The sequence below is a fragment of the Medicago sativa genome, chromosome 1, assembly GCF_051527215.1.
Source record: "Medicago sativa cultivar Bolivia chromosome 1, Bolivia_mono, whole genome shotgun sequence".
NCBI classification, from domain to species: Eukaryota; Viridiplantae; Streptophyta; class Magnoliopsida; order Fabales; family Fabaceae; genus Medicago; species Medicago sativa.
Window position 1 is genome coordinate 92,478,947 of NC_140749.1, and position 27,925 is coordinate 92,506,871.

The window sequence follows — 27,925 nt, forward strand, 5'->3', positions numbered from 1 at the left end:
ATCCGTGGTGGTTTGGAATTTGTTTGTTTCTATTGGTTTTGGTGGTTAGATTTTATTTGTTTTGGTGGTAGTCATCGGTTGGAGTGGAATCTTTATTGATTGGTTTGGTGTACAAGGTGTATGAGTTTTATATTGGATGTTCCTTTTATATACGGTGTCTTTTACTATGTTGTTTTTTTATCTTGCTTGTCTAAGTTCGTATTATCAGATACTTAGTTATTAAAAAATTTGTTTGTAAAGAAATACTAATGTTAACAATTAATTGTTAGAATAATATTTTTCTTCGTCAAATTTTGTGTGAGATTTGTGCTCAGCACAGAAAAATATTTGTTGATTTTTTTATATATATATTTTTAAAAAATTGGATATAATATTGCATAGAATATACAAAAGTGAAAAAATATGGTATTTTACCCCAAAAAAAAAACATGGTATTTGTCAAGTAGTGCAGTAATTAAAAATTCATTCAGAATAAGTGGAGAATCGAGAATTTGAACCTTAACCTCTCACATATTGCAATATCAAATTGGTTGGTTGTAAGTGTTTTTTATATATATTTTTGTGGTCTGAAAATTAAAACTTAAGATTTTAAGAGATTTTAAAAGATTTTTTTATTATAAAAATATTTTGTGATATTGAATCAAGACTCTATCATTTAAAAAAATGTCTCGTGCTATTCAAGACTATTCATCATTTTTTTTGTGGTCGGGGTAGACTATTCATCGTTTAAAAGAAGTTTTGTGGTGTTCAAAATCATTCAAATTTTGAAAGATTGTTAAATAAATTGGATTTTGATGGATTTTGTGGGATTTTCTTGTGAAATTTTAGTATGAAATATTTTTTGATGAAAAATGAGATTTTCTAGGATTGTGTTTTCTTTTAAGATTTTATTATATCTCTCGCCTCCCTTCTTTCTTCCCCTTTATCTCTCTATGTTCTCCTTTATCGCTTCCCCCTCACTCGTCTCTCTCTCTCGTCTCTCCTCTTTATATCTCTCTCTCAAAAAATAAAATAAAATAAATAAAAGAGTCGGTATTGAGAATACCGTGAAAGAGAGTGTGTTATAATCATTTCTTTTAAATGAGTCATTAAAATTCGTAAAATCTTATAAAATCTATAAAATCATTTCAAATATTTAAAGAAGAATGATAACTAATGCCCTAAAGGTATTGGTTAAAAATCAAAAACAAATAAAAAATTTATTTGTAGATTCCTTAATTATTGTCTGGAGGGGCATTAGTAAGCAAAACTCATCTTTCAAATATTATGATGTAAATCCAAATTGTAAATCTCGACAATCCTTTAAAATCTTAGTTCAATACAACCCCCAAAAAATTTTGTCATAAATTAACATATAAAATAGGAGTAAGGTTTTTGGGTTTTGCTTTAAGCTTGAGGGTTTAAGCAGTCATTCGGTCGCTGTGAGCAATATCAATATGTGGGCTCTTCGTCGAGCTTGGATTCGCCTCACTCGTCTAAGGTAATCAATCAACCTCATTCTTCTTTACCAGTATTATTATTATTATTATTTAGCATTTGTATATTTATATATTAATAATTTGTGTAGAAACCAAGGGGCTTCTTGTTCTTGTGTGAAATTAATAGTTCCTAACGCTTTGTTGGAATACGCTGATTCTCATCCATTTTACGGGACGGAGAAGTTTACCGTGAGCAGACGTCAACTTTCCTCACAAGCTACTGATGCTGGTAGCAAGAACAAGGAGGAGATTGAAGATCCAGATGTAGTGGATGGAGATAGTGTTGAGTCTGAAACAGACGACAACGAAGATGAGCTGGAGTTATCGGGTACTGAGACTGTTTCACGTCACAAAAAATTACCAACTACAAACATTCAATCCCAACTATTCAAAGCAATTGTAAGCGTTTCAGATTTGTCCGTTGATTCTACTCTCAACAACTGGGTTGAAAAAGGTAAGGAATTAAGCAGGCAAGAGATCGTGTTGCTCTTGAACAGTCTTCGAAGGCGTAGAATGTATGGAAGGGCTTTACAGGTAAATCAATCAAACTGCTCATTATCATCATAGCACAGCTTCATATCATAGGTCCATTCCATTCCATTCCATTCCATGTATTCTTTAATAGAATAAATGGACATGTATTTGTCATTGTATTACAGTTAGATTAATTAAACTAGTTACTTACTTACAGCTTAGATTGAATGAGTTAGAATACATCACTGGTGGCCTCCCTGCATTATACAAAGCATCATCTCGTGTTTTGATTGAGTGGCCGGCCATTGCTGGTTGGTTCCTAAATCCCAATACGGGGGGGCGAAATCTCCACTTCATTCTTCTTTCCATTGGACGAAATCCCACTGCCCCACCTCTGTGTTGAACTTTCAGCATCCCACTTGTTTACTGGTGATTTTTCAGAGCCCCAGTATTTTTTTTCAGCCAAGTCCACTTCTGTTACTGTCTTCTGGCCGGTTATGGTTAATTTTCTGGCCAATAAATTAACATGTTGATTACTGATCACTCTCTGCTGATTCATACATTCTCATTGTTGGTTTGACTCTAAAAACCTCACTCTGCTCCCACTCTCTCTCGTCTAACTTATGCATGCCTTTGTTTCTTTTCATCTTTTGCTGTTCGTGTACTTCACAGTTCACGTCCAACAAATTTTGATCTCACGAGTTCATTCGTATTCTATTTAATGCAGCATTTATGTAAATTATTTACCTTGTAAGTTGTATCCATAACCTTTGGTATAGTGGCCATCTTGTTATAGCAGTCTTGGGGTTGCCAGGTTGGTCATTCCATGCAGCTCTCTGGGGTTGACAACTAAAGTTAGGCCAGAAGGGGAGCGGGAATGGTTTGTTTCCATTTTGGCATATAGATTATATTGTGAATGATGTGTAATTTTTCATCCGTTGATTTTGCAGGCATGTTGTCTTATTTGATCATTCTTTAGAAAATTACAAGTATTTTATGTATTACATTATTAAATATTAATGTATATTTATCTTGTTTATGTTTCTGGTTCCATAATGTTTAATGTTTTAATTTTTTTGACATAAGTTTATCGTTTTTCTTTCTTTGGTTGGAACTGTAGGTCTTGGATTGGCTAGAGTCAAACAAAAAGCTTGAATATACTGAGAAAGAATATGCTTCTAAACTTGATTTGATTGCCAAGTTGCGTGGTCTGCCAAAGGCAGAACAATACCTTGAGCATGTTCCAAATTCTTTTAGAGGAGAATTATTATACAGAACACTACTGGCTAACTGTGCTAGTCTGGAAAATTTGAGGAAAACGGAGGAAACATTCAACAAAATGAGGGAGTTAGGTTTTCCTGTTACAGCATTTGCTTGCAACCAGTTGCTTCTCATTTATAAGAGTGTTGACAAGAAAAAAATAGCTGACGTGTTACTTATGATGGGAAAGGAGAATGTCAAACCTTCTTCTTATACTTATAAAATTTTAATAGATGTAAAGAGCATGTCTAATGATATTGATGGAATGTCTCAAATTGTTAAGAGAATGAAGGCAGAAGGTGTTGAACCAGACCATCTAACATGGGCAGTCTTGGCTAGGCATTATGCCTCAGCCGGGCTTATAGAAAAAACTGAAGCTATATTGAAGGAGATTGAAGGTGAAAACTTGAAAGACAATATGTGGGTATGCCCAACTTTGTTTCGCCTTTATGCAATACTGGGTAGGGCTGATGAAGTGGAGAGAATTTGGAAGGCTTGTGAGTCAAAGCCTCGGGTTGAGGACTACCTTGCTGCAATTGAAGCTTGGGGAAGGTTGAAGAAAATTGAAGAAGCAGAGGCAGTTTTTGAGATGATGTCAATTAAATGGAAACTTACCGCCCAAAACTACTCAGTACTCCTGAAAATTTATACAAGGCATAAGATGCTAGACAAGGGTAAGGATCTTATTAAGAAAATGGAAGATAGTGGGTGCATAATAGGTCCAATAACCTGGGATGCTATTGTTTCTCTTTATGTTCGAGCAGGAGAAGTTGAAAAGGCAGACGACGTTTTGCAGAAGGCACTACAACAGCAGAATAAGAAGCCATTGTTCACTACTTATATGACTATTATGGAGCAGTATGCAAAGAGGGGTGACGTCCATAACGCAGAGAAGATTTTCTATAGATTGAGACAAGCTAATCATATTTCTAGAATAAGTTCGTTCTGTGCTCTAGCACAGGCTTATAAAAACGCCAAACTACCGGCATATGGGATCAGGGAGAGGATGAAAGCTGATAACCTATTCCCCAACAAAGCTTTGGCTGGCCAGTTGGCTCTAGTTGATCCTTTTAGGAAAACTCCAGTTTCTGATTTGCTTGATTGAAGAAATTAGCATATTCTCTCTTTTGTGCTTCAACTTTTCAAAGACAACTATTATTAGTTAGTTTTTTTTTTTTTTTTGTGGTGGCCGGGGTTTGAACCCCGGACCTTGCATATATTATGCATTGTCCATACCAATTGAGTTAAGCTCACAAGGACCTATTATTAGTTAGTTTGATGGGAAGATTGAACTTCCCGGATTTGAATATTTTGAAAAAGTATAGAAACTAAAGATATAAATTAAGAATTGTTAGGAATGAGCTCTCTAACAAACCTTAAGACTTTGTTTGCGAGTTTGAAGGGAAAGAGAATGGATTGTTTTGGAAAGAAAAGGAAGGAACAAGGAGAAATAATGGATTTTTGGGAGGGGAGGACTTTGGAAAGAAAGATTTTTATAGTGTAATATCTTTTTATAGTGTGATATCTTTTTGCTACAATTTTTTTAACAAAGAAATTTTTATAGAAAGTTTCGAATGAAAATTCGTTTGAATAGTTTATCTTAAAATGTAATTATAAGTATTTCATCATTTTACCTCAAAAAAAGTATTTCATCATTTTGTCATAATTTTGTTTGGATACTAAAATTTTGAAAAAATCTATAAAAAAAAAAAAAAAAAAAGCTATTTGAAATAGCTTTTCATAAAAGGCATTTTTGAAAGATGTCACTTTGAAAAAATATATGATTTTTACTATGTAAAATCTCTAACGATGAATATTTAAGTTAATGAATGCCAAAATATCATTTTTAACCAATGGCAAATGAGTTTGAAATAACTTCTGCTATTTTTTTTTATTCTAAAAAAAATCCATTTTTACAAATACAAAGAATAATCTTTTTTTTTTAAGTAACTAAAACAAAAAGTTAACATATATTTATAAGGACCAAAAACATATTTAACTATCTATTGTAGTTTGCATAAACATTTTGTAAAAAAAAAAAAAAGAATCCATCTAAACATTGAGGGTGACTGTAAAAAAAAAAAAAAAAAAAATCCATCTAAACATTGAGGGTGACTTTTAGTTATATGCATGTCACAACTCGAGTGTTATTGGAAATCCCTCGAGAGTGTCTTTTCTTCTCGTTGTACCAATTCAAGGTAATTTCTTCTAATCCTCTCATTCATTTCCACTTGATTTTTTTACGTGTCTTTCACATTCTTCTGAATTGATTCGCTTACATGATTTTACTCTATCAATAATCACTTTATTTTTGCTGAACCAAGAAGACTTTCAAACCTCTTCAAGTTTTGTTAAATTTATCTCTCTATCTCTTTCTCTTTTCTCTATCAGAAACCCTAGCCACCACCATCTTTGGACGATGGCGAAGGTGCAGCCAGAATCACCCTCAAACTCAAAGTACGCAAAACTCTGGAGTTTTGAAATGCTCCTTGAAATAAACAAAAACAGAGGCAGCAACTATGTGATTACAGAGGAGGATTGCGAAAAAGAAGAGAAAATACTTGAATTTAACAGTAAGTTTGCTAACGAGGAGGAGATCGGGTCCGATGAATCTATACCCGATTATTATTTTGATAATGAAGAAGATTTCTCCGAAATAAAAGATCCTCGACAGGTATATTCTTATATATTTTTATTTTTTGAAACAAAGCAAGTGCGATTGAATTTGTTGTTGATGAGATTTTGTTTAAAATAGATTGAAACAAAGCAGGCTGCTGATGCAGTAAACAATGTTTTGGAAGAAATGATTCAGTTACCGCGCAGGATGATGAAGAAATTCTGAGCAAAGTCTATGAAGAAGTTGATTACTCAAGAAACTTCTCTGAAGAAATCTGAGCAGGTATGCTCTTGTATTATTTTTTTATCCATGGTGATCAAAATCAGTTTTTATGGTCCTTTGATGTTCAAACTCGGGTAACTCAAACTGCAGTGAGTGAAAAAGCTCAGCTTCTCTGTCATGTTAACGTATCACATTAAATCAAAATCTACAACATTAGTCATTGCGGTAGCTTGAAGAGCTACAGTGTTAGCCTAAAAAGTTTCAACTAGACTTTTTTATGACTGTCATAAACTTATTTCTTGTCTTGTTTGTGAAATTTTGGTACGATCGGGATTGAGCTTTTAAGTGCTTAGTGTGTGTTTTGATATTAGTTTCCGTATAACTGATTTAGTTGAAAGAATCACCCATATATGTACATCATGTGTAACAAAAAGTCTCATAGTTTTGTTAACAACTAATTTTTATTTCACCATAGTATTTCATTCTTTCATCATATCATATTATATGTAGCAGAAAATTTCCATAGTGGAAATGAATGAAGAGTTTCAAAACCACAAGTTAGTAATCACATTATTAGGATAGTTTTTTTCTTAACTTTGAAATTCTTATTTCAAACTTCTCTGAAAAGTCAATTGCCAATCTGAATTATTCTTGTTGCTGACATAGATGCTATATCATTTAAGGAAAAAAAATTGTGCCTTGAGCAACAAGTCACTCTAGACTTGTGTACTTTGAAAATTTTCTGTGCCTTGAAGCAAATGGGACGTTTTGTAATCTGTATGTATAAGCAGGTGGCTGACAATGAAATGGCTTTCCTTGCAGGCTGTGGAAAGGTGATTCATGCAGAAAGTTCTAGCAGATAATGGATAATGGAAAAGGAGGTGATGATTCATGCAGAAAGTTTTTGATAAGAGGATATGGCCCCAATTTAACTTTAATTGCTTTGTTATTTACATATATAATTTCCTTATTTTTCCTATAACTGATTTAGCTGAAAGAATTATCAGAAAAATATTTCTGTTTTTAATTCCCTTCTAAATCTTTTGGGAGCTAGCAGAAAGAATTTTCACACACATTTTGAAAATAACATTACATTTTTAATTTTAAAAATAAAACATTTTTAAGAATGCAAGGAAATGGATGGATATTAATATAGGTTGTATTCGATGGATCCAAAACAATCGATTATCAATTCAATTCACCTATCAGTGATTAAAATCCTTTCAATCTATCCATTAGTGATTTTTAAATGGATGAATATTCAATTCCTTCAATAACTTAATTTTTTTTTTCTTTCAAAATCTTAATAAAAAAAAATTCCTTGACAAAAAGATTTATAAAAAAATCATTTCTCTAGAATTAGCCCTGAACACTAACATCGATCCCAACCCTTAAAATCGGTTGTATTCTCTAAAGTTAGTCATAAACTCTAAAATTTGTCCCCAAATCCTAAAATTGACCATAAACCTATAAACCCTATAATCAATCTGGAACCTTAAAATCAAACAAAAACCCTATAATCAATCTCTAAATTACATTTTGGGTTTTGAGAACCCGAAGTGCTTCGAATTTTCAAAACGCAGAATGCATTTAAGTGGGGTATAAAATTGAGTGGATCAATCAATTGACATTACAGATAAGAAACTCAGTAATCACTATTATCATTAACACTCAAAGTTCTATTTTCCCCTCTTTATATCATGGACATTATATGCAAAAAATAATAAAAGAAATAATTCACACAAAGGATCTCACGATTTCAATTAAACAAACAAAATAGTGGATCTCATGGGGTCTAATACTAAATCATTTTAAATCACACTTGTCAATCAATATGTAGAGCGGATAAAGTAAAACAAGCACAAACCATGCTATCAGAAATCAAACTTGCTGTAATCAGTACCATTAAACAAAAATCAGTAAATAGAATAAAAATACAATTTGATTTTACTAAAAGTCCCAATCATGTGGATGGTTCAATTCCTTTTTAAGTCGGCTAAAACCGACTTAAAAAGTGATTAGACCGCTTTAAAAAGTGTCCAGCGTACTTAACTACAGCTTAAAAAGCCAAACTATAGTTAACTACAATTGGATATGTTTTTTTAGCAATTTCTTCCGTGAGAAGAGTGACTTTCAAGTTCTTATCATCGAACCAAGACGTCATATTTTGATCAAGTAGAAACATAGTAATCTTTATTGACACCACTGAAACGAACTAGCATTCAGATGTTACCTCGTAAGAAAGACAAAAGGGGGAGGAGGGAAAAAGAAAAGTAACAGCAAGACATGATTTACCTCCATATATGATTTTGGGGGATTTTTGAGAATATTGAAGGGTAGCTAATATAAATCATATAAATTAAAAATGTAGAATGCAAAAATTGCAATGAACTTCGCCACCCATGATTATTTAATATGATAAACATATATGATGCAAAGTTGACATTATTGCTATCTTTCTGGGTTGGGAACTTGGGAAATCACCAAGCAATACATAAAAAAAATTCTAGAGGGGTAGTAAAAACACCCCTTCTCAACAGTCAAACAATGTGAATATAGAGAAGAAAAATCAAATTTGTGTACTTTCATCCAATATTCGATTATGCAAAATCCCTAGAAAACTAAGCAAAGAATAGGTCAACCAAAGAAAAATACAGTTGTAGGCCTGAGGAGTGACTGATTCACTGCTTCATCATCCATCAATGTTTCTTAATCGGTCCATGATATGTTATGGAACCAAATTTATCCATGTAATGTAATGTAGTATACTTATTGTCTACTCTAATCTAGCTCCACTTTGATGCCAACCTCCTCTATATTCCATGCATGAATTTTCAACATTCATTCTCTACTGAATTTCAACTGAAAGGTTGCTAAGAAGATTACTGAGTTCCCTTATCTGTTCCTTTGCACTGTCTGAGGGCCATTTGGATTATCAATAGCTTGATTGGTACTTTCAGTATTGGGATTAAAATTATTTACATGGACATTTCTTGTGTTATTCAAATTCGAGGGTGTCCACCTATTTGCATCTCTTGTCCCTGGACTTGTATTTGGCGTTGTCTGTTGGTATCTATTTCTTGGCACGGCTTTTATGTACCTATTCTCAACCGCAACAGGAGGCACTTGTGCATTTGATTGAACCTTGTTCTCGACCCACCTAGTTGCATCTCTTGTCCCTGGACTTGTATTTGGTGTGGTCTGCTGGTATCTGTTTCTTGGCTCGGCTTGTATGTACCTATTCTCAGTCACAACAGGAGGCACTTGCGCATTTGGTTGAAACCTGTTCTCATGTTGGTATCTGTTTCTTGGCTCGGCTTGTTTGTACCTATTCTCGGTCACATCGGGATGCGCTTGCGCATTTGATTGAAACTTGTTCTCAACACGATAATTAGCTTTTTTGTACCTATTTTCTACCACGGGTGGAGATACTGAATCATTCCCATAGTTGATACTATTAGTCAATGTATCTGGTGTTTCAACTGAATCGCTAGAATTGGTAGTTAATGGTTCCACATCACCCTCCTCGGCCTTTGAATCCATACGTACGGTATCTTGCGATTTTTTCGCACCTTTCTTAGCCGGTCCATATTTAAGATGTCTGACTATAATATAAGCGTCTTTTTTTGCCAGATGAGGTCCACTTTCCACAACACAGACATCTTCTATCTGCAAAGAACTTTATGAATGTAGAAAGGAAGGATATAAAGAAATGCAAATGGGAAAAGAGACAAGTGAAAAATAGTTCAGATAGAAAACCGCAGAATAAAGCAGAAACCATCATACCAGAGCCGAAAGACGAGATATTGCGTCTAACATGGCCTGATCTGCGTTACCTGTTGCCTTGACCTGTTTCAAGTAGTGAAAAAAGCAATCATGATTCATTGACTAACAATGCACAAAATTATATGATGTGACAGATGAATGTGATATATATATTGTTAAAAGATAAAAATCTTACAATATTACATATGAATCTCCAAGACCACGTACAGAGAATTTACTTAACAACATTGATGAAGTTCAGTTAAAAACAACCAGATGACATCATATTATTTTACAGTAAAATGCCCTGTGTAATGGATTTAGATGCCTGATAGGAGGCCGCTTGTTAAAAATGTGCATGTCAAAGAGAAGAGAGATAGTAGGAGGGAAACTAATCAATTCTAAGATCAAAGCAATACGCTCCTCAGATGGTGTGGAAGAAAATAGATTTAAGAATCAATGTTGTTGAGCGGGTTTTGCTAGATACAATGTTTGTGCATCAATATCAAATCGATTACTAAATAAGCTGTTATGAATGAAATATAAATGACACTGTAACGCATAATATGCAGTAAAATTTTGTGGCAGATAGTGAAGGGGTATTTGGGGAGGAAAAGTCCAATGCAAGAAAATAAAAAGGGGACTCCAAATTCAGATTAAGCCAACTTGGTTGCTGATGATGAACAAAAACTAAAGATGCTACTAAACAGAGCATATGGCATATATTATATAGAAAGTGGGTACCTTAACCCGATAACCCTTCTCCATTAACTTTCTAACCATATCTGATTTCATCTTAAGGTCCTTTGATTCCTGAAAACAAGAATAGCACAAAATTCAATAAATAAAAATTTCCTTTTCCATGTTCGGGAAATAGAATACATCAACAACTCAAAATAGAGAAACCCAAACCAAAGAAATGGCACCGTGAATGTTAAACATCTGTCATTATAAAACTAAATCATGACTGGTTAATTGCCTTCACTTGGCCACTTGTTTGATTCAGGTGGCACTGATGCCTCCCATTTTTAATCTTTTTTTTTTTTTTGTCTTAACCACTATGATTCTCCCAAACAATACGTCCTCAACTAGGCAATTTGTCTTTTAATCTAGACACTGAAGACCTTAGGCTAGATCATGGATGTGAGTTCAGAGAAGCTAAAAGTTCACAATAGATGGCTAGAACCTATATACCATAAAGGTCAGCTTCAGCATACTAAGGTAGTTCTAAAAATTAGACCTAACTCAACCGCACAAGCTAGCTCAAAAGATGAGGATTGTTCTTAGTCTTCTAATGACTACTTTGACCATATCTCTAACCGAGGTGAAATCTCCACACACTCACTTAACAATGAGGATTGGACAAATACAAGTTGCCCAATAAGAACACCGTCTCTTGTCTAGAACCAAACACCAAGAGTGTGGATATCACAGGTGGCCAAATAACATATCTAGGATAGGGTCCAATACTAACTTAGAATGTAGACTACGACTAACTTAACCCCAAAAAGCTAGCTCAAGAGGAGAGGAACTCAAGCCGTATAAGGACTTCTTAGGCTATATCTCTAATCGATGTGCAATTCCAACAATGGTAAAACCTGCATCATAGTTTATTTGCATGTAAACTGCTTATTAATAAAAAAAGATTTGCATGTAAACTAATCCCACTAAGTTGGTCCCAAACAGACATAAGCCTGGCCAAAGCTTCTCAATGTGGCTAAGAAAGCTCAGCAACAACACAGCAATTGGAAACCTAGTTTAAAGTAAACTAGATGCTAGTAGATTTAATTTACAGTAAAAATCTTTCTGAAAAGAAAGGAAATTGCTAAAATACTTGTATGCGAGCATAAAAGATAGGATTCTGAGAAAGAAAACTTACGGTTTTTTCAGAAAATCGCACTTCCTTGCATTCCTTTTTCATTGTCATCTCAGACTGCATTTGTCAGAAAACTAATTAAAAACACTACATCTAAAGATTAAATATTTGTCTTTGACAAATCCCTATACATGTCCTAACACCCGGTGAGAAATTAAATACGCTTAACTCTTTATTTGTCAAAGAAAATGGCGGATAAGAACAATGGAAGATCAAGAACTTTCCGTTGGGTTTTGTTGTAGATTCAAGAAAATGGTAAGCTTCACTTCCTAGTTACTACTTCGTACAGTTTCATTATTAAACCATCCTTTTTATAAAAAAGCTTGTAACGTTTTTGGAATAATGAGAAAATAACATGCATTTCATTCAACATATCCATTTAGCATGCAATATGAATCATGCATTCTAACAAGTAAAAAATGTGTGTTGTACTAGTGGTTCGTTATCAAAGATTCGTATGTTAAAATATGTATTAATATTTAATAACACTGTCAAATCAATATGACAAGGATAAAGACTCTCGGCATTGATTTAAAATCAAAACAGTTAAAGAAACTTCACAACAGAACTTCAAAATAACTGCATTAATCATAGCAAACCGCACCTTGCTTTTAGCACGCTCCTTGAAATTTTCTTTCTTCTTGTACATTTCCTTGTGATAGTCCATGATTTTACAAACAGGTGGAGTAGAATTTTTATCAACCTGTAGCATGAACAAGCACTCTCAAAATAAATACTCATGAGATATTGGAAGCAAATTTTAATGCTTCAGAGATTTGAAAAATATAATTCAAGGGTATATAGCCAGCCACAGTTCTTAATACACCCCCAATATTAGGGATATGTTGTAATCGTAGTGAAAATTGTCACCAATAATGCTAGACACGCAGACTATAGTATTTAACTCAACTTTTATAAAATAGAAGGATTGAAGCATATATCTACCAAAATGGGATCGCTTAGGAATGCAGAAAAATAGAATCCCTACTTTATAGGTATCTCTAAAAAACATCAATTCACAGGAAAAAAAACAAAAACTTCTATTTACCTCAACTAAATCAAGTTTAAGCTTCCTGGCACGTTCCAATGCTTCAAACCTTGACACTATTGAATGTCCTGCATGAAATTATACTATTAATGGGAAACTCAAAGCTTAATCAAAACATTGTCATGCATTTAAACAATAAATATCACACAAAGCCAAGCTTTCAAGTTCACGAGTTAACTAATAAAGTTATAAGTTGTGCATCTCCACCCTCCATAGCTCCATGAACATCAACCCTTTATTATGCCTTTATTTCTTAAGTTACCTAGTGTAAGACAGGCGCCGGATTATATGGAAGTTCAATTTAGTTGAATGACTTAATGAAAAAATGGAGAAAAAAACCTATTTGATAATGGTGAGCAAAACATAGTTATCATCATTATTAGGAAAATAACACGGTAGCTTTGAATTTAGCATTTCTTTTGTTATAGCATTTCTAGGATTAACCACATAGAGTCTAAAATGAATAGAGTAAGGCTGTGTTTGGCAGGCCAAACCGTTACATTATAGCATATAAGTTTCTATGGTTAAAATAGAGTTGCTGGTAATGGTACTTCTCTCACGAGCTTATAATGTTTTTTCATATGCTACTTCAAGTAGCATTTGAGCTTAGAGATCATATTTTTCTAAGTGATTAACGAGCTCCACTAAAGAACGAATCGTTCGTGAGAACCCGAGTTTGATTCCTGGGTGGAACAATTCTTGGCCAGACTATACTTACCTCACGGCCAAACTCCGGATTACCATGATCCCTTCCCCTCTAAACCGAAGGTTTAACACAAAAATAAAAATGTTACGAAAAACTTTAAATTCAATTTTCAAACATCTGATATCAGCTAAGTTTATCCCTTATCTGTCAGCTTATCCTTCATCAACAACTTTTTACAAAACCAATCCCAAGAGTATAGGGCAAACAGTAATGCTGGCGATGGATATATAACAAAAGTAAGCAACCAAGCTAAAATGTAGGCTTACCACCATCCACTACAAGCCTGACTTGTCTAGCTTTGATTTGGTCATTCAACCGTGGCCCATCTGTGTCATCCTCCTCATTCTTGGGCTTTACCTGAAACTGAAATGAAATCCCATAAAAACATCATCAACATCAACATAACAAATCTAAGCTACCAAACACAAAACTAGAAAAACTTCAAAAGGGTCCCACCCACCCCACATGGATAAAACCAAGAAACAGATCCCAATTAGTAAAAGCTTGTAACTTTACCTGAACAGGAACAGCATAAAACCTGACGCTATTGAGAAAAATTGTGGGCCTATCATGGAAAAGCGAATGAGGATTTGGCATCACCATAGGGCAAGTTTTAGGGGTAGAATTGGCGAGAGAAGCGTGAGGAAGATGAGTGTAACATCTTCGAAATTGGAAGCATGCAGTTTTGAGCTTAGAATTTGCGATTCTATGCCAAAACGCCATAACCTCAACGAATCAAACAACGGTTGAATTAACCGTAACTGAGGTTAATTAGTGTTTGTGTTTTTTTTTGGCACACAGAAATTGAAGACAACCTTATTTTTTTTTTTTTTTTGGTCGAAAGAGATCTGTTCTTCTATGTCATTTGGGCTTTTCAACATTGAAACAATTTGTTTACAACACCCCTCCTTTTTTGCCAATACAACTCTTATAGTGCTTTTTTTATAAGATGATCAAGATGCTTATGTTTGGAAATTTATTTTTAGAATCTATTGATCTCTCAGTAAAAGAAAAGCTATTGATCTAAAGTCTACATTTTAAAATGTCAATTTTATTGAAATATTTTCAATGACTATAACTAAACATTAGACGTGATAATGGATATAATTAAAAAATAAGTCATGCTAACAAATGTGCAAAGACATTCATTAAAAAAACAAAAAATAGAAATTTTCGAATGGAAATGACAACTTTTAAACTAAATAAGAATTTCAAAAAGTTAAATACACCACTCTTCTATATTTGTCTTCTTATAGAGTGTAACACTCTTTATCATTTTCCTTGCTAGGGTTTTCCTTCAAGATAAATTTCTCTTATTTCGTTACTAATGGATGTATTATCATCGATATCACCAATTCATATTGTTTTTATTTTATTGAATCGGTAGTTTTTATTTGCTATAAAGGTAATTTTATTTTTCAGCATCGTTTATGCTTTTAGTGTGTTAACCGTTTATGTTTTTTGTATTATTTGATGCATATAATTATACTATAATTAGAAAAAGTAGAACGTGTTTGTACAAGTTTGATTTTAGATTATAATATAACATATATAACATAAAAGAGAGTTTAATTTCTATACAACGTATTTTACACAAGCATTATGTTGCCTCGCCAATTAATGAATATAACAACTTATGTGTTAAATGATATGACAACCTCTGAAGCATGGATACTTGTAAAATGGTGAAGTACCCCTAACCGGGTACATGTACGGTACTCATGGTATTACATTTTTGCTCATTATTGTATTGTGAGTGAAATTTGTGTTTTCTCGTATACATTGATATGACAATATACTATTATTTGTGCGTTTGAGTTTCTTTATTGTTGTAACCAACTCCACTCTAAATTTTGACTTTTTAAACTTCTGATGTGATTTTTTTTTGTTGTGAATTGAAAAATTTAACTCTTTCATGTTATATTCTATAATAAAACTTAAGATTTTATTGACGTACCCATACCTTACTTTTTCTACTCTTTCATGTTATATTCTATAACAAAACTTAAGATTTTATTGACGTACCCATACCTTACTTTTTCTAAAATTGTCGTATTCACGCATCCGGTGCCGTACCCATACCTATGCAACATAGATGACAACACATCATTAGACGAATGTGTAAAATGATTTTATACTAACAATGCATATTAGCTAAATCCATACAACATATTATATACACACGTGTGACAAGGATAACGAGGTTCTTTTTGACTTGTGTACATGTATTTGTTTTTGGACTATGTTGTGCCTGATCTATGCTGTATTGTTGTCATTGTCTTGCATTTTTTGACTTGTCAAAATGTTGTGTTGTTACTATTTAGTATTTTATTTTATTGTTGAACGAACACTGAGATTTATTTTACTTGCAATGTCTTGTTGTTTTCTGTGTTGAATTGGCAGAGATATTTTTGTGATTTCAAGTTTAAGGACTACTAATGGGTATGGAAAAGGTTCATATTAACATTGTGTTTATTGGTCACGTCGATTCTGGGAAGTCAACCACTGCTGGTCATTTGATCTACAAGCTTGGAGGCATTGAAAAAGATGTCATTGAGAGACTTGAGAAAGAAGTTGCTGATATAAACCGGCGTTCATTCAAGTATGCTTGGGTGCTTGACAGGCTCAATGCTGAGCGTAAAAGAGGCATCACAATTGACATTACTCTGTCCAAGTTTGAGACAACCAAGTACTACTGCACTCTCATTGATGCCCCCGGACATAGGGATTTCATTAAGAACGTGATAACCGGGACGTCCAATGTTGACTGTGCTGTTCTCATCCTTGATTCCACAACTGGTGGTTTTGAAGCTGGTTATTCTAAGGATGGTCAGACCGGTGAACATATTCTTCTTGCCTACACTCTTGGTGTGAGCCAAATGATCTGCTGCTGCAACAAGGTATTTATATTTTCAGCCCCTTTAAAGGTATTTATAGTTTAATGAAAATAAAAGAAACAAAGCAAATAAAAGTAAATAACAAAGAAAGATAAATAAACTATAGAAAATAAAATAACATATTGATCCATTTGATTGATTTGGATATATAGGAGTGATAAGGGATAGTAACCCTAATGGACTTAAAGACTAAAGACCTACTTTAAAGTCCAACTAAGAACAACTCAAAGGGAAGATAAACTAATATAATTTTACTCTTAAACTAAATAGCTAAATTATTCATTTGAGTCTAATATCACTCTCTAACACACTACACCCAAATACTCCAAGGATAGGTATGAAGAAATTGTGAAGCAAGTTTCACCCTTTTTGATCAAGGTTGGCTATTATCAGGGGTGTATCCTTTCAATGGGTAGGGGTAGCCTTGGCTACCCCAAAAAAAAAATTATTCTTGTAGTAGTTGTTATCTATTTGTATCAAGCTACCTCAAATAATAAATATTGAGCTACCCCAAACAAATTCAGTTGTTGAAAATTAGAATAAATAAGAAAGTAAAAGAATTATTACATGATTGATAGATTTATTTGTATCGGTTTGGTACTTCCCATCTCAATAACAATAATAGAGAACTTTTTCAACAATAAAAACTATCAAGACAATAGTCATAATTAAACATAACATATTTGTGTACGTACATTGGAAAATATATTATTAATCTATTTTGTAAATAGTCATTTATGGATAAAATTGGCTTCTTGAAACACATTTTGTCCAACTAATAAAAATAGCTATTGTCAATTTTTATCATTTGTTACTGCTCTTAATTAATTTTCATGCATTGGTTAGTTTTTGGATTATTTAGATTTTAGTCTCTACAACACTTACAATTTTAGTCTTAAGATTTTGTTTAATTTTAGTCCTTAATTTTTTGTTATAAAGATGAAATCTAAGAATAAAAACACTTTTTTTTCGTAAAATTTTAAAAAATCGAGACAAAAATTGAATAAATTTGTTTGTAAGGACCAAACCTAAAAAATTATAATTTATAGGACTAAAAATATATTTTATCTTTAAAATTAATTAGTTTAGAGGCCCGGCGTTGCCCGGGTTAGATATTAAATAAGTTTTATAAGTTTGTGTGCACGAATACACGTGTCAGTATATTAGATTGAATTTATTTAAATTTAAAATTATAATAATATCATAAAAATAAATATAAATGATGAAATGAATGTCCAATGCAAGAATAAAAAGTGTAACAAAATCAATAATGAATTAGTCCAAGTGGTAAAAGTTTTGGGTCCCTTTAAACATGTGGTCATGAGTTTGTTTCGTGGTCCATGCGTATGAGAGAGAAAAATCGATTGAAAGGAAAGAAAGTGGTTGATATATATATATATCAAAGTATATGTATGAGAAATAATAAAATTGGTGTTTGGCAAACCTGAAGAAGAAAAAATGTTAGATGAAAAGAAGGTTTGAGGTTTCTGCTTGTGCTCAAAATATGTAAATATGTGATTAACGAAAATTTATTTATTTATAGTTAACATTTGCATTAGAATATGCTGCTAAAAGATAACATAATAACTTCCTTCAAAAAAAAAAGATAACATAATAACTAATCGAACCTTTTTTTATCAAAAAAAAAAAAACTAATCGAACCATTTTTTTGCTCAAACATAAAAACTAATTGAATGATATAGTGCTAAAATATTAGTAATAAGTAATTGAAGCTTCTTTTCCTAAAAATAAAGAAACAAATTGGAGTCTTTTAATCATAAAATAAGATCGTATATGTAAACTTTGTTGAAAGTATTATGTGTAGTTTGTTGAGATATTTCTGCTACATAAAATATTAGAATTTCAATAAAAATTTAAAGAAAATATTGAGTGGATAAGATCAAAATGTTGTTGAGATATTTATGTTAAATAAAATATTGGTTTTCAAAAATAGGAAAAATAATAAAAATATTGAGAATGAATGTGGAAGTGACACGTGCCGTAAAAAACCTTACTTTATATATATACTAGTGTAGTGACCCGGCGTTGCCCGGGATAGTCATAGAAAATATTAAATAACATGTTTATGGACACATACATGAAAAAAATTGAAATGATTTAAATTTAGAAATAAAAATTATTAACGAACATAAAATAAGCTATCTAATCTTGGAATACAAAAGTAGTAATTAATAAGTGTAGTATGCAAAAATAAAATATAATAAGTGCACCTGAGTTTCTCCCCTCCTCTGCAAATAAATTAAATAATATTTACTCAAGATCATCCAACTCCAAAGGCAAAAAATTGGTTGATTGAACACCACTTTTGTATTCTGTGAGTTCCCCCTTTGCAGCTAATACTCCAATAATATCTTACAAAAATGTGAAAGGTGAAGTTAATATCCAACGCAATAAAAAAAACAAAACTATAACAAATTAATAGGCAATAAATATAAGAATTAAATCATTAAAAAATACCAATTAGTTGTGAATATTCATTCCTAGCCCCAAAAATTTCATCATATGTTATGAACTTGAATGCATAAAAAGGAACAATTGAGTCATCAACCGGCTCGATGGTGGTCATATCCTTAAAAAATAGTCTATAGTCATGGCAAGTTGGTTTAAATTTATAGTTGTTCTTAGAAACTGAGATATTTGTTATCTCGTAACACATTCCCTCAACCAACATAGATTGATATTTTGCAACTTTGTCACTCCACACAGTACATTGAATCTTGCTCCTGAAATATTAGAAAGAACAAAAGTCAACAAAAATTGTGAATAATAAAACAATAATAAAACAAAACAAATAAAACCGGTAAAGATTAATGTTAATATAAAAAATAACTTTAAATAATGTAAAATCATGTTAGTTTGTAAAAGTTAATAAGGAAAAAGAACCGATGCATACTTTTTCATCCATGAAAACCATATCGATTAAATCAACCTGGTCTCTATCTTTAAAGTTTGGCATTCTCCACATTCTAATGATCCTAATCTTGAATCTCCATACTCTGTACTTATTATTGATTGTTATGCTATCAATGAGGTCAAATTTTGCAGCCATAATTTCTGAAAAAGAAAATTAGAAACCAAACTGATGAAATTTATTGGTTAAATAGGAATCAAATTTGAATGAAGGTATTGCAAGTGTGCGTAAACATGATTAGAAATTTTTAAAATGCTATTTAAAAATTCGTCTACAAAAATCAAAAAATAAAAATAACAAAAAGATGAAAACATGTTATATTAAAAAGCAGGATTAAAAAGTGGTTGATATATGTATATAATAATTATTTAGAAATAAGGACCTGAAATAATAGTATAGGTGTTATCATAAAATGATAGTATAGGTGATTAATAATATTAAAACGCTACTGGTGAAATAATAATATTTTAGGACCTGAAATATTATTAATAAAATCTAAACGCTACTGATTAATAATATTGAAACGAAAAGGACCTAAAAAAATAGTATATGTGATAATAGTATAGGTGATTAATAATATTAAAACGCTATGGTTGAATCGAAAAGAGAAAAAAAAATAGCATAGGTGTTAGTTCAAGGATGCGAAACAGAAACAATATTATAGGTGTTAGTTCAAGCACCTGAAACTCGTAGGTGTTTGTAATGGATGCCAACAACAATAGTTCTAGGACCTGAAAAAAAAACAATTAGTAAAATCAATCGTAGGTGTTAGTTCCCTCTTATATTATATATAAAAATAAAAATTTAAGCATAAGTAAAAGTAAAAGAAACAATAGTATTGGTGTTTGACAAACCTGAAGAAAGAAAAAGCTTAGATCAAAAGAAGTTTCAGTTTCAGTTTCTGCTCAAAATATGTGATTACGTGATTAAAAAATTCTCCTTTATTTATAGTTAAAAAAAAACAAACCGAAGCCTTTTTTTCCTCAATGAAAAAAACTAATTGAATAATATGGTGCTAAAAGAGATAGTAACTAATTGAAACTTCTTTTCCTAAAAAAAGAAATATTTAATGGATAGTATTGAAAGTATTATATATAGTTTGTTGAGACATTTTGGCTACATAAAATATTAGGAATTAAATATAAAATTAAATAAAAATATTTCAGGTCCTAAAATATTATTATTAAAATCAAAACTCTACTGATTAATAATAATAAAACGAAAAGGACCTGAAAAAATAGTATAGGTGATAATAGTATAGGTGATTAATAATATTAAAACGCTACTGTTGAAACGAAAAGGAAAAAAAATAGTATAGGTGTTAGTTCAAGGACCTGAAACAGAAACAATAGTATAGGTGTTAGTTCAAAGACCTGAAACTCGTAGGTGTTTGTAATGGATGCCAGCAACAATAGTTCAAGGACCTGAAAGAAAGAAAAAAAAACAATCGGTAAACTCACTCGTATGTGTTAGTTCCCTCTCATATTATATATAAAAATAAAAATCTAAGCATAAGTAAAAGAAAATAGTATAGGTGTTTGTCAAACCTGAAGAAAGAAAAAGCTTAGATCAAAAGAAGGTTTGAGTTTCAGTTTCTGCTCAAAATATGTGTTTACGTGATTAAAAAATTCTCCTTTATTTATAGTTAAAAAAAAAACAAATCGAAGCCTTTTTTTCCTCAATGAAAAAAACTAATTGAAACTTCTTTTCCTAAAAAAAAGAAAGAAAAAAATAAAGGAAGATTTAATGGATAGTATTGAAAGTATTATATATAGTTTATTGAGATATTTTGGCTAAACAAAATATTAGGAATTAAATATAAAATTAAATAAAATATTTAGTGGATAAGATCAAAAGTTTGCTAAGATTTTTATGTCAAATAAGATGTCAAATAAAATATAAAAAAATATAAAAATATTGAGAATAAACGTGGAAGTGACACGTGGCATAAAGAACCTTACTTTATATATATACTACTAGTTTAGAGACCCGGCGTTGCCCGGGTTAGATATTAAATAAGTTTTATAAATTTGTGTGCACGAATACACGTGTGAGTATATTAGATTGAATTTATTTAAATTTATAATTATAATAATATCATAAAAATAAATATAAATATTTCAAAAAAATTTAAAAATAAATATAAATGATGAGATGAATGTTCAATGCAAGAATAAAAAGTGTAACAAAATCAATAATGAATTAGTCCAAGTGGTAATAGTTTTGGGTCCTTTAAACATGGACTATTACTTTCCCACCCTATTGCCTTCTCCCGCGCCCTGTAAAATTTTTAAAAATGCCCCTGTGCATTCCGGATTTTAAAATTAGGATTCATGTTTACTATTTCGGATTTTATAATCCCGACAATTCTTATGTATAATCAGTCATCAGACTCTCTCACATTTCAACAGTTTTGAGTTTTCCTTTTAAAAACAACAAAAAAAACTAAGTAAAAAATGCTAAAAACCTGTCAAATAAAATCATAAAAATATAAAAATAGTACCAAAAAATTCTAAAAATCAAATAAAACTAATCGAAATTTTTTCGGATTTTTATGAGAATATGAAAAATTAATAAAAATGAAAAATGGGTCTAAACGATGGAATTTTGGATTTTGAGGGGCGGAGTCCCGTAAGAAGTCCCTTCTAAGGGAGTCATGGTCCTTGAATTTTTTCTGATTTTCTGGGGATGTTTCGGAGCAATCCGATCAAGTAGCCCGAAAACCCGATTTTTGTTAAATAAAATATTGGTTTTTAAAAATAGAAAAAATAATAAAAATATTGAGAATGAATGTGGAAGTGACATGTGGCATAAAAAACCTTACTTTATATATATACTATTGATTGATTGATTGATTGATTGATGTGTAGTTTGATGAGATAAAAAATACTGAGTGCATAAGATCAAAAGTTTGTTATCACAAATTGGTATAGGATGAATATCGTAATAAATACACACAAATATAATAAAATATATCATATTATAAATACTCGTAAATTTATAGATGCACATACAGATAAAATTAACTGGATTTAGTAAAAATATTAACACATATAGAATAAAATTACATTTTTTTTAAGTTTTCAGACTCGCATAAATCCATATTCGTTATTAAATTAATAAAATTATACAATTGTTGTGTTACATTAAATAATATATAACTGGATCTCCTAATTAATGATTTTTGTTGGATTAGTAATTTGTGAATACCTGATTTGTAGTATAGTTGAAGGGTATCGTAAGTAATTTGTTGAGATAGTTCTGTTACATAAAATATTAGGAATTAAATAAAAAAGGTAAGTAGAATATTTAATAGGTAAAATCAAAAGTTTGTTGAGATATTTATGTTAAATAAAATATTAATTTTTAAAAATAGAAAAAATAATAAAAATATTGAGAATGAATGTGGAAGTGACACGTGGCATAAAAAAGCTTACTTTATATATTGATTGATTGATTGATTGATGTATAGTTTGTTGAGATATTTCTGCTACATAAAATATTAGAAATTCAATAAAAATTAAAAAAAAATACTGAATGCATAAGATAAAAAGTTTGTTGAAATATTTATGTTAAATAAAATATTAATTTTTAAAAATAGAAAAATAATAAAAATATTGAAAATGAATGTGGAATTGAAACGTGGCATAAAAAACCTTACTTTATGTATTGATTGATTGATTGATGTGTAGTTTGTTGAGATATTTCTGCTACATAAAATATTAGAAATTCAATAAAAATAAAAATAAAATACTGAGTGCATAAGATCAAAAGTTTGTGAGGATATTTATGTTAAATAAAATATTAATTTTTAAAAATAGAAAAAATAATAAAAAATATTGAAAATGAATGTGGAAGTGAAACGTGGCATAAAAAATCTTACTTTATGTATTGATTGATTGATTGATGCGTAGTTTGTTGAGATATTTCTGCTACATAAAATATTAGAAATTCAATAAAAATAAAAAAGAAAATACTGAGTGCATAAGATCAAAAGTTTGTTGGGATATTTATGTTAAATAAAATATTGGTTTTTAAAAATAGAAAAAATAATAAAAATTAAAACAGTATAGGTGATTGATAATATTACAATGCTACTGTTGAAACGAAAAGGAAAAAAATAGTATAGGTGTTAGTTCAAGGACTTGAAACAGAAACAATAGTATATGTGTTAGTTCAAGGACCTGAAACTCGTAGGTGTTTGTAATGGATGTCAGCAACAATAGTTCAAGGACCTGAAAGAAAAAAAAAACAATCGGTAAACTCATTCGTAGGTGTTAGTTCCCTCTCATATTATATATAAAAAGAAAAATCTAAGTATAAGTAAAAGAAACAACAGTATAGGTGTTTGTCAAACCTGAAGAAAGAAAAAGCTTAGATCAAAAGAAGGTTTGAGTTTCAGTTTCTGCTCAAAATATGTGTTTACGTGATTAAAAAATTCTCCTTTATTTATAGTTAAAAAAAAAAAAACAAATCGAAGCCTTTTTTTCCTCAACGAAAAAAAACTAATTGAAACTTCTTTTTCTAAAAAAAAGAAAGCAAAAAAAAGGACGATTTAATGGATAGTATTGAAAGTATTATATATAGTTTGTTGAGATATTTTGGCTACACAAACTATTAGGAATTAAATATAAAATTAAATAAAATATTTAGTGGATAAGATCAAAAGTTTGGTGAGATTTTTATGTCAAATAAGATGTCAAATAAAATATAGAAAAAAAATATAAAAATATTGAGAATAAACGTGGAAACGACACGTGGCATAAAAAACCTTACTTTATATATATACTATTGATACTATTGATTGATTGATTGATTGATTGATGTGTAGTTTGTTGAGATAAAAAATACTGAGTGCATAAGATCAAAAGTTTGTTGAGATATTTATGTTAAATAAAATAGAAAAAATAATAAAAATATTGAGAATGAATGTGGAAGTGACATGTGGCATAAAAAACCTTACTTTATATATATACTGTTGATTGATTGATTGATTGATTGATGTGTAGTTTGTTGAGATAAAAAATACTGAGTGCATAAGATCAAAAGTTTGTTGATGTTAAATAAAATAGAAAAAATAATAAAAATATTAAGAATGAATGTGGAAGTGACATGTGGCATAAAAAACATTACTTTATATATATACTATTGATTGATTGATTGATTGATTGATGTGTAGTTTGTTGAGATAAAAAATACTGAGTGCATAAGATCAAAAGTTTGTTGAGATATTTATGTTAAATAAAATAGAAAAAATAATAAAAATATTGAGAATGAACGTGGAAGTGACATGTGGCATAAAAAACCTTACTTTATATATATACTATTGATTGATTGATTGATTGATTGATGTGTAGTTTGTTGAGATAAAAAATAATGAGTGCATAAGATCAAAAGTTTGTTGAGATATTTATGTTAAATAAAATAGAAAAAATAATAAAAATATTGAGAATGAACGTGGAAGTGACATGTGGCATAAAAAACCTTACTTTATATATATACTATTGATTGATATATATATATATATATATATATATATATATATATATATATTATTGATTGATTGATGTGTAGTTTGTTGATATATTTCTGCTACATAAAATATGAAGAAATATTTGATTGATATTGATTGATTGATGTGTAGTTTGTTGAGATATTTCTGCTACATAAAAACTCTTAATGTATCAATAGCACATGTGCATAAAAATAAATAAAAAGTAAATTATATGAAACATATAAAAATTTACTTTTTATTTGAAAAAACTCTTAATGTATCAATAGGACATGTGCATAAAAAATAAATTAAAAAATATATTTTAAAGTTCAACCTCTGTTAAAAATTTGGTATAATATTTTAAAATCAATTACAATATGTATTAACTTTAAAATTCTAACTAAATTATAATATTTTTGGTAGAATGAATTTTTTAGTGGATATGATGAAAATTCAAAGAAATATTTGAAAATTCGAAGAAAAAAATCAGTTTTAAAAAATAGCAATTTTATAAATTTGAAAACTGATAAAAAATTAAATTTATTGGAAAAAAAATTCTAAAATTGAAGTAGATATTAACTAATTAAAATAAATATTTAAAAAGTAAAGTGAAGTATTTAATTCCCTAAAAAAAAGTGAAAATTCAATGGACATGATTAAAAGTATTATATTTTTTTCTTTGAAAGGACGATTGAAAGTATTATATGTAGTTTGTTGAGATATTTTTGTTACAGAAAATATTTGGAATTCGTTTAAAAAAAATAAAAATATTAAGAATTCAATAAAAATTTAAATAAAATATTTAGTGGATAAGATCAAAAATTTGTTGAGATATTTATGTCAAATAAAATATTAGTTTTAAAAAATAAAAAAATAATAAAAATATTGAGAATAAACGTGGAAGCGACACGTGGCATAAAAAACCTTACTTTATATATATACTATTGATTGATATATTGGTTTTAATTTTTTTTTTTTATAGTTGGCCCCTGCGTAAATTTTTTCCTAGCTTGGCCGCTGGCTATTATAAACTAGATGCAATTCCATTTATTCCCATCTCTGGTTTTGTGGGAGATAACATCGTTGAGCGCTCTGCTAACCTTGACTGGTACAAAGGTCCCACCCTTATTGAAGCTCTTGACCAAATCAAAGAGCTTAAGAGGCCATCAGACAAACCTCTCTGATTACCACTCCAGGCTGCCTACATAATTGGAGGAATTGGAACCGTACCTCTGGGACCTGGAATGGAGGTGACTTTTGCCCCAACTGGGCTGCAAACTGAAGTAAAGTCTGTGGAGATGCACCATGAAAGTCTCATTGAGGCCCTTCCCGGTGACATACATTGTGGGATTTAATGTTAAGAACGTGTCTGCTAAGGATCTTAGGCGAGGCTATGTTGCTTCAAGCTCCAACAACGATGACCCAGCCACAGAGGCCGTTAAATTTACATCTCATGTTATCATCACAAATCACCCTACTAGCCAGATTGGAAATGGTTATACACCTGTTCTTGACTGCCACATTGTTACCAGGCTTGACAGGCGTTGTAATGTTTGTAATTGAGAAAGAGCCCAAATTCTTGAACAATGGTGATGCTGGTGTTGTTGAGATGATTCCCACCAAGCCCATGGTGGTTGAGTTGAGGCTTATTCTAAATATCCTTCACTCGGCCGTTTTACTGTCAGAGACATGCGTCAAACTGTGGCTGTTTGAGTCATCAAGGATGTGACGAAGAAAGAGAAGAAGGATCCCGATGCAGGATTATCTATCTAGGGAAGTCTATTGTCATTATTACAATAAATGGTCTTTGATCCGTTATGTCTATTCCCCGTCTGGTAAACTTACTTTGCTTGTTAAGTGTGAAGTCTGCATCGTCATCTCACAGCGTCGTTTCTTTTTTGATTTTATGCTATGATTATTCTGTCTATAGTGAATACTTGGATTTTTTTATGCAGCAAGTTTCCGGACCTTCTAATTATCTTTTGAATATCAACTCTTTGTTTGTGTTTATTCGTTTGTGTGATGTTTTAAGTTTTTGCTGGATCATGTTTCCGATCATTCTAGGCAATATAGTTGTCCGTGTGTTTTTGTTCTGGACCAAGCATTTTTGAATGTCAATTGCTGCATAATGCTATGATCATTTGCTATTTTTGTCTAAAATTTACATTTGCCAAGTATGAACCCCCAAATTATATCAGTTCTAGTTATAAATGTCTGACAGGTGTCATGTTACTAGTATATTTTTATTTTAAATTATTTATATTATATATCTAGAAATAGTACTCCTACCTGTTCCTAATCTTTTGTTCTTAAAGGAAATCAAAATGTATTTAATGATAATTTTTCTTTTTGTACCCCTTACACAAACCAAAAACATGCATTAAATGAATTTTTCTTTTATTAAATGGATTCAAGAGTAACAGAGCTAACTTTATTATTTCTTAATATGTGCGCTCAAATCTAAAAGGACCAAATATTAGGGACGTAAGGAGTAATAACTAATAAAAATAATGTGTGAAGCCTTGTGTAGTTTGTTGGCTCAGTTGAAGTTCTTAGGGTGAGAGCGATTTAGAGGTAGCATTTGACGATATATGTCTGGAGCATTTCAGGTGATGTGGGAATACTGTCTCAATGCAAAGAAACGGTGTCAAGAGTAATTGTTTATTTGGAATGGCTACAACATTTTAGTAGAGCTTAGAGAGGGAGTGTATCTAGGTGGCGGTGTCCATATCGAATTGTATTCCAGCTGTATTTGAAGTCAGATTAAAATTGCTTTCTATTTTAAGTTTTTGGTGCGGTCTGATCATGGAATTGTCGAGGCTTTGAGCTGCAACTATGCAAATTATTCAGCAAAGTGGCTGTTTGCGCCAAATCGAGCTGATTGCATTCTGTGCAGGGCGCATCAGGGAGCATAAACCGCGGCTCCGCAATGACAATAAGTTTTGAAGGGTGCGCTTTGGTTGCCTTATGTTGTTGTATTATGATCTAGACAAGGAGTATCTGCTAAGTGTCGGGGAAATATTTTTGCTGGCACTGGCAGTATGTAGTTTTGGTATTGTATATCCTTGTAATGTTTAGGGTGTTTCCTTGTGAACTTCAGACATTTGGCATATCTTGTGCTATGTCTATATATTAATTGAAATCTTTTCTTTGCCT

The 27,925-nt window shown here is 30.9% G+C and overlaps 3 protein-coding genes and 1 pseudogene across 3 annotated transcripts; 3 read left to right on the forward strand and 1 right to left on the reverse strand.

Annotated features, from left to right (window-relative positions):
• The first annotated feature begins 1,388 nt into the window (after positions 1-1,388).
• Positions 1,389-4,570, forward strand: LOC146959202 (pentatricopeptide repeat-containing protein At1g80270, mitochondrial-like). Its single transcript, XM_085740752.1, has 3 exons — positions 1,389-1,480; positions 1,568-2,012; positions 3,073-4,570. The coding sequence occupies exons 1-3, from the start codon at positions 1,437-1,439 to the stop codon at positions 4,315-4,317; spliced, it is 1,734 nt and encodes a 577-aa protein (XP_085596878.1). The 5' UTR covers positions 1,389-1,436; the 3' UTR covers positions 4,318-4,570.
• Positions 4,571-5,255: 685 nt separating this feature from the next.
• Positions 5,256-7,078, forward strand: LOC146959203 (uncharacterized). The gene is made up of 4 exons (XM_085740753.1): positions 5,256-5,410; positions 5,604-5,886; positions 5,968-6,111; positions 6,874-7,078. The coding sequence occupies exons 1-3, from the start codon at positions 5,343-5,345 to the stop codon at positions 6,052-6,054; spliced, it is 438 nt and encodes a 145-aa protein (XP_085596879.1). The 5' UTR covers positions 5,256-5,342; the 3' UTR covers positions 6,055-6,111; positions 6,874-7,078.
• A 1,354-nt stretch (positions 7,079-8,432) lies between these two features.
• LOC146959204 (translation initiation factor IF3-1, mitochondrial-like) lies at positions 8,433-14,237 on the reverse strand. Its single transcript, XM_085740757.1, has 8 exons — positions 13,963-14,237; positions 13,713-13,809; positions 12,741-12,808; positions 12,297-12,395; positions 11,696-11,749; positions 10,561-10,629; positions 9,838-9,900; positions 8,433-9,720 (listed from the first exon to the last, which is right to left on the reverse strand). Exons 1-8 carry the CDS (start codon positions 14,167-14,169, stop codon positions 8,947-8,949), a joined length of 1,431 nt encoding a protein of 476 aa, XP_085596883.1. The 5' UTR covers positions 14,170-14,237; the 3' UTR covers positions 8,433-8,946.
• Positions 14,238-15,636: 1,399 nt separating this feature from the next.
• LOC146959205 (elongation factor 1-alpha-like) lies at positions 15,637-27,911 on the forward strand (annotated as a pseudogene).
• The last annotated feature ends 14 nt before the right edge of the window (positions 27,912-27,925 follow it).

Excerpts from the sequence above, each read along its gene's own strand:
- LOC146959202 (XM_085740752.1), top strand. The coding sequence starts at position 1,437 with ATGTGGGCTCTTCGTCGAGCTTGGATTCGCCTCACTCGTCTAAG. Across the intron at positions 1,481-1,567 it reads ATTCGCCTCACTCGTCTAAG|AAACCAAGGGGCTTCTTGTT; the intron begins GTAATCAATCAA and ends TAATTTGTGTAG. Across the intron at positions 2,013-3,072 it reads TGTATGGAAGGGCTTTACAG|GTCTTGGATTGGCTAGAGTC; the intron begins GTAAATCAATCA and ends TTGGAACTGTAG.
- LOC146959203 (XM_085740753.1), top strand. The coding sequence starts at position 5,343 with ATGTCACAACTCGAGTGTTATTGGAAATCCCTCGAGAGTGTCTTTTCT. Across the intron at positions 5,411-5,603 it reads TCTCGTTGTACCAATTCAAG|AAACCCTAGCCACCACCATC; the intron begins GTAATTTCTTCT and ends TTTCTCTATCAG. Across the intron at positions 5,887-5,967 it reads AAATAAAAGATCCTCGACAG|ATTGAAACAAAGCAGGCTGC; the intron begins GTATATTCTTAT and ends TGTTTAAAATAG.
- LOC146959204 (XM_085740757.1), bottom strand. The coding sequence starts at position 14,169 with ATGGCGTTTTGGCATAGAATCGCAAATTCTAAGCTCAAAACTGCATGC. Across the intron at positions 12,396-12,740 it reads TTAAACTTGATTTAGTTGAG|GTTGATAAAAATTCTACTCC; the intron begins GTAAATAGAAGT and ends TTCATGCTACAG. Across the intron at positions 9,901-10,560 it reads AGAAGGGTTATCGGGTTAAG|GTCAAGGCAACAGGTAACGC; the intron begins GTACCCACTTTC and ends TACTTGAAACAG.